At 39.2% G+C, this 7,133-nt stretch overlaps 1 protein-coding gene across 1 annotated transcript; it reads left to right on the forward strand.

Moving 5' to 3' along the window:
- The first annotated feature begins 1,098 nt into the window (after positions 1-1,098).
- Positions 1,099-2,323, forward strand: LOC145909056 (uncharacterized). Its single transcript, XM_082996376.1, has 4 exons — positions 1,099-1,234; positions 1,535-1,641; positions 1,803-1,940; positions 2,171-2,323. The coding sequence occupies exons 1-4, from the start codon at positions 1,177-1,179 to the stop codon at positions 2,240-2,242; spliced, it is 375 nt and encodes a 124-aa protein (XP_082852502.1). The 5' UTR covers positions 1,099-1,176; the 3' UTR covers positions 2,243-2,323.
- Positions 2,324-7,133: the final 4,810 nt, after the last annotated feature.

The following is a 7,133-nucleotide window of genomic DNA, read 5'->3' on the forward strand; positions in this document are numbered from 1 at the left end:
AAATGACGTCATGTGATCATAGAAATCATATTACCAAAACTGACAGGGTAGATGCAGATAGGTTACATGTAGAGGATGGCGCTCAAATCCTGGCCGAATCCACAAACACGCAGTACGTCGAATCTTTAGTAATTTTACTAACTTTCGCTTACAATAATCGAATCGTCTGTGTGTTTCCGGTCTTGACTCCCACAAATGCGCTCGGGGAAGTTCAAGAACATTTAAACGTCATAATGACAACCAAGTTGTTGCGCATCAGGAATCTCAGAAAGGCATTTTTTAAGTTAGAAGTTACAAATTGTCGCCACTGCATGTAATTGCCACGTTTGAAAGCAAAGGAAAGCTTTGATGACCGACAAGACAAGAACCCACTTTGCTGACAAAAACCTGCCAAGCAAGTACTTGGTGACGTTGCTTGAGGCTGTGGATGTGGCGAGACTTAAATGTCATCAGGTGCAAAAGGTTCATGCGCCATCTCTTTAGCGAGTCAGAAGGACCGAAACAGTGTTTTCAGCCAATACGAGAGTCCTTTTACTCTGTAGCCGAGTTTAAATTTGTTATTAAGCTAGTTGGGATCACTTTGGTTTAAGTTTACAAAATTTCAAAGAGTCGCATCTTTCATTGTGTTTTGAAAACAAATGTTTAAAATCGGTTGTTGTTTGCTTTGAATAAGTGAGGGAGCATTTGTTACATATCATATTATATCGCAGACATAGAATTGAAAAATATCAGCCAAAACGTCATTAACTTATGAATCGTCTTAAAACAGTAACAAGCCGGAGGCAGTGTTATACACGATATGAAATATAACCTACATTCCAACGTACCTTGGGGATCATTATGTAAATTGTGGAACCTATGTATGCGCGTGGGGTTAACTGAAACATCATAAACGCGGTTCACACATTCCGCTTTTAAATATTAGTCGACCGAACCAGACACGTGACCTTGTGCATAAACAAGACGCAGACAAATGTCTTGTTGTTGCCAAGACAACCGCCACAAAAACGACTCCGGGGCAAAACGCTAAGCGCTGAATAGTGACGTCACAGAGGCGCAGTGTCAGGCCGAAAGGTTGCGGGATTTAGTTTGGAATAATATTACGCGGACAAAGGTTTAGTTCGAGGTTGATCAGGCATTGTTTTATTTGCAGCCAGTGTAGGAATTGTGTTAATCATGAAATACACGATTGCTGTTGTCCTTCTGACCTGCGTGGTTGCTGCCAGCGCACAAGGTATATCTAACCACAAGGAAACAATTCTTTAACGAATAAATAAATAGGTTTACATCGACCAGTCACGCCTCATTCAACTATAAACTAGGATAAGCAACAAACTAATAAAAATTACATCCGTTAGTTGGCGCACTGTGTTGGTAAGGGTCACACTCGCACTGACCCTTTGTTGTGGAACAAGAATTGCGGAATAATAAGAGTTCGAGTCCCGCCATGAGTAACTTTAGGTAACTTAACATTATCCCACCTTAACACAGGTTATTGCGTAATTGTTTAATATTCTCCTCATATTTTTGTCAGAAGAGAACCTGCGACCGCGACCTTTTACTTGTTACGTTGGAAGAGTCGAAGGCGAAACAATTGACAATAGTGACTTCGAGATGAAGAATTGCACGTCCAGAAAAATGGTGAGAACAGTTGATAAAACACGTGTGAAATATCCCGAGGTGAAAATATTGGATAACGTCACAATTCCCTTTCTGGATGTTCCAGAACAAAAAACAATTACAATTACGCGGATCACTAAGAGTCATATGCATTTATTACAATGTTGATATGTTTTCCACAGTCGTGTCAGACGAAGATAGAATGGAATCACGGTAAGATGATCGTGGAGAAATCATGCCATGAAAGAAAAGCCTGCGCATTCCAACAACCTTTGATCAATGAGTTTCAATGCTACAGTGGAATCGCACTTAGGAATATGGTACACATTTTAAACTGATGCAAAATCTCTTTAATTTAAATCAATTTCAAGAGGGATTGTTTTTTTTAAGAAAAGTCAAACGCAAATTTAAAACCTTGCAAAGTTTATATTAATTTACACCAAATACTTGCGGCCTCGCACCTGTTTTAATCCTTATAAGCGTAGTTACCATATTAAGAAAAGTTGTGTCCGTTTCGCCGCAATAACTTAACCCCATGTATTTTCTTCAGGTACGCAACTGTCTGTATTGCTGCAGAGGAAACTTGTGTAACGACCTGACAAGTATTCCAAGGGCACCGTAGATGAGAAAAGTTTCGACACAAATGTACAAATATCACGTGATTTTCTGTGTAATAAATATAAGAAGTTATGGTGACTGGTAATTCCAACACACGAGCGTTTATTGTGACGACATAGAACATTATCTAAAAAGCAAATTATAGTTGGTCACAATGCATGTCAAAACTCTCAACTGGCATGTGGCACGTGACATTTCAAGGTCAAACGGTTTACGTAGAAGGTCAAACGTGCTTCCGTCAACCGGAACCAATCCATTAAACAAAAGCAACACAAGAAAAGTTGACGAGCAAACAAATGACCACTTTCTCACGTCACAATGCCCATTCTGACGTTAATTGTGGCGTAATGTTTTGCTTGTTAGGCGACACGCGTGACTGCGTGTTCATCGAGGCGTCTTAACTGCGTAAAAGTTTCCATTGTTACGTGTTAAAGGGATTGTTCGCGCGCTTAATTCGATATACCGTGACATCGCATCAGGCAGTTCCCATAATTTCGTTGAGAATTGGATCAAACAAATTACCTCATTTTGACTGAAACATTTTGTATTAGCAGAATCCAATTAAAAAACCAAAGCGTTATTTTTAGCCGGTTTAGCATCCATTTGCGTGTACATTGAAATAGGGTTTGAACACAAACCATCGTTTTATAATATAAACAATCCGTTTTTAGAATTTAATCAATAGGGAACATTTAATAAACGCTGGTGTAATTTTTGTGTCCCCTGCATTGATCTGGCGGATTTTATGCAAGGGGGAATTAGACGAGAAAAAAGAAGCCGAGCGATGAAAATAAGGATTTTGTAATATTTATTTTCTTGTGTTTGAATGCAAGTTTCAACTACGAAAACTATATCAACGTCAGTGGCAGAAGTTTTGCCAATTCACTGACACACATGTACATAAACATATGCAATATATTCATCATATTATTAAAGAAAAGTCTCGCAAATTACTGCGCCAACTACCCTTGGCAAAATAAATAATTGTTAAAAACTTTTTCCGCGTCTGAAATTGGACCCAGGAAACTTGAATTCACAAACATCCAATCAGAAACGAGCTTGAAATCATGTAACGATCCGCGACCTTTAAATGTGATTAAACGATTTGTCGAATGCAATCATTCTCTGGAGTCCCGCAATCGCGTTAACGCGCAAACAACTCTCCTCAGTATCGCGTTCCCTCTTTAATTGAAGGAGGACAATGGCAGGTTGCCGAACATCCCGAATTAACGCTGGCTTAAATCAGTCGATCCCGCTGTCGAAAAAAAACCCTGATATTTTCGCTTCCAGGGAATTTCCAAACAAACCATTGGGCGTTTTGAATTGCTTCAATAGAGAATTATCAGACGTTCTATTCTCTAAGTAACATGAGATAAGTTTTTTTGTAAAAGGTTTTTCACGAAGGTGTTTGCTAGCCTGTGTTAAGGCTATTTACGGTAACTAACATAATGCATGTTTTTACCACTGAATCCAAGGGGGACTATTGCCCCCTCAACGCTCCCGCGAATAAATAATTAAAACACAAAAAGAGCTATTCGATTAATCTTATAAACCAGAATGTCCCAGGCAGAGTTGATACCACGGTCAAATACACCAAGGTCTGTGAATTACAATGGAAAAAAATGGCGCGCTACCGAGAAGGCGCGGGGAGGGGGGGGGGGACCTTAGAAGAACTGCGAGTTGGAGAAAGCCGCGCGATTCGCGACGAATTTAAAACTACGCTCGATTATTACTTGTATTTTTGTATAATTCATGAAATTTTGATTAGCAACTTATTGCTGCATTAATACGTTAAATGGTGGGTACTGTGTCAATTGCTCCACTCCATTTATGACGTCAGCAAGGGATTGTTTTGAAACAAACGCACCGTGCACAAGTTTACGGCAATAACTTGTTATGGAGATGAGGGCAGGCAAGGGAAGGTACGAAATGTGGCAGTTTGTTGTGGAAACTTGTTTATTTTCCTCGCATTTTTGCCTAAGGTTTAAGTAAATCTGACAAGGTTTGAATTGGGATCCATATTAGCCCGCATCGAAATCTTCTAATCCTATCTTTAGCACCGAATCAATATGGTTCTTTGAGATAGGCATTTGCAGCGTTTAAGCCTCAATTGATTTTGCGCGTTCCTTGTTTCAGACAACAGCAGAAATTAGATCAAGGAATTCTTAAAATTACCCGAACACCACCTGAATATTACCTGGTGTTTCAGAAGATGTGTTAGCAGAGTTATTCAGTTTCAAGACGTCTGCTTGTTTAAAAGAGCAATGAAAATGTGTTCATTGCTGAGTCTGTTTAGTTGCTTAGTAACACCGAGGAAGGTTCAAATTGAAATTAGGAATTTTTAACGAAATAATAAACCAATTACGTCATCACCAAACAGCGTGAATATTGTTAAAAAAAAACGATTTTTATTTCCATGAGCTGTGCGTGCTTTTACCCGTTGCAGTTAAAAAGAAAATGAAATATCGTAACACGCAGGAGAATTTAGTTCATTACAAACATATTTGCCCAGTTTAACCCCAGGAACAAATATTTTTCCAGCAGATAGAAGTTAGCAATAATGTCCAACTTCCACGGGACACAGCGAACAAGCAAGCAATTCCCAAACTTCCTTATCGACACAATTCTCGAAGATAAACCACAAAATGACGTAGCCAAACCTGTGACGTCATCAAATAGTTACGTGTATGCCAAATATAGCAGAGAGCAGGCGTTGCGAATGTACGCACACAGATTGTCGCAGTGGCGGTCACTCATACAAGGGACACAAGACGAGGGGAATCCCCAAGCCGAGGTTCAAAGTAACTCTGAAAGTGACGGAAATGACGTCTGTTGTCATGGCGACGTGTGGAATCCGGTGTACAGCGAAACGTTGAGAAAGAACAAAAACCTTCACAATTGCATCAGCAAACTACGAAAGATGTCCAGGGATCTGGTGGAGGTGGATGAAGATGAAAGGGCGACATCTGACGGGTGTACGGGAGAGAATGATAAGGTTGTTGATACAGAAACGAACGACGGGGATTCGAAACAGAGCGATGACATGCAACTACTATGGCCGGCGTGGGTTTATTGCACAAGATATTCCAACCGACCATCGGCAGGTATGACGTCACCGGGTAATTTCTGCAACCGGATGCAATGTAACATACAAAAGTAATTTGGAATTATTCAAGCAGTCCATATGGACACATAACGTCGAGCACTGCAGGGGACTTACCCCCAACGTAATACACAAAGTCTAAAATAAATTCTAATGCTTTTGTTTTTGTGTGAACACTTATCGTAATTCCCGTGTTTTCCAACAGGTCCCAGAACAAGAAAATACAAACGTAAGCGAAATATTCGTGCAAGGACGACTTTTTCGGCGGAACAAATTGACAAACTTCAGGTTAGAAGTTAAAGTAATACAGATTCCATCTCATAAAGTCAAATATTTGCGGCAAACGATGAATCTATTAAATTTACCAATTGGTTTTCATGTGCTTTCAATTTAATAAAGTATTAATTTTTACAGCACCGAACAGCGATAAATATATGAATATTAGATTAACGAAATATCTTGATTGAATCAGGGTTTTATGGTGGCACAGTGTATAAGTGGATCCAATTAACCAGAGAAACTCCAACGTTATTGTTTCATGACAGAAAGAATTTGAAAGCAGTCAATATTTAAATGAAGAACGGAAGGCGAGACTTTCCACCAACCTCGGACTCACAGTGGCGCAAATAAAAGGTAAATCTTCCCCAGAAACCACTGGGTCTCAAAAGTTTCACCGCAATTGCAACTTTTTATGCATTAGGAAATTTGTTTTTTTGTTGATCGACTTTTCAGTCGCAAAAAACTCAACTTACAAAATGCCACCATTTTCCAAATCAAAACTCCAATTTTCTGTGTTTAAATTGTTGGAAAACGAACCTAACTGAACGACGGACATGGCGTCGCGTCGCACAGTTTAGGAAGCGCTGTCATAAACCACAACAATAGCCACAATCACAAGCAAATATATGTACGTAATCATATTTCTAACGATGAATATTTATTCCGAAACAATGAACACCTTTGCTTGCATCAACTTATCCGCGTATTTTTTAGTTTGGTTCCAGAACAAAAGAGCGAAAGTGAGGAAAAATAGCCCGGTCCGTTTCCTGGCAACACAGCTGAGTGCGCAGGGTTTGTACGATCACAGCATTAAACCAAACACAAATCAAGAGAAAGTGTAGCAAGAAATCCACTGTACAAGCTTGTACATATCACCATCTCTCAAGCTGATGTACAATAATTGTACAGACAATATACTCATCGCAATTATGTTTCAATTCAATCAACAGATGTGGAAATATTTGATATATATTCATTGTTTTATACAAGTAAGGCAGGCGTTTGTAAACCAGCGTAATTTTTTATAAACGTGAAACTGTGCGGTTGCCATGCGTTGGATTGTCAAGACTTTTTTTTAGGCGTCTCGTATTTATTATCACGTGCCGTTGTGGCTTTCTCGCTTTGTTTTATTTTTAAAGAATTCATCAATTTTACTGGTGTTGAGTCAAGTATGTGGAATTACTCAAACGACACGAAGTTCAGATTTTGTTAAAAGTATTTAAACCAAAACCACCAAAAACAAAAAAAGTGATTAAAACACATGACATTGTTTGTGTCTTGAGGCCAGGTTTGAAATTTGCTGAAAATCAATAATCGCCTGTATTTTACCCGATTCCTGTTCCGAATGCAAAGTCTAATTCGAAACAACAGTAATAGGGCGGTTGGAGGCAAATTAAGTTACGTCTGCTTCCATATTGACGGCACATGGAAGAAATAATGGCAGAAAAATTCCTTTCCCAAGTGACCTGGGTTTGACTCGCGTATATGTTGAATATCTTAAGCAACGTCATAG

Source organism: Ascidia mentula, chromosome 7 (genome assembly GCF_947561715.1).
Source record: "Ascidia mentula chromosome 7, kaAscMent1.1, whole genome shotgun sequence".
In the NCBI taxonomy this organism is placed as follows: Eukaryota; Metazoa; Chordata; class Ascidiacea; order Phlebobranchia; family Ascidiidae; genus Ascidia; species Ascidia mentula.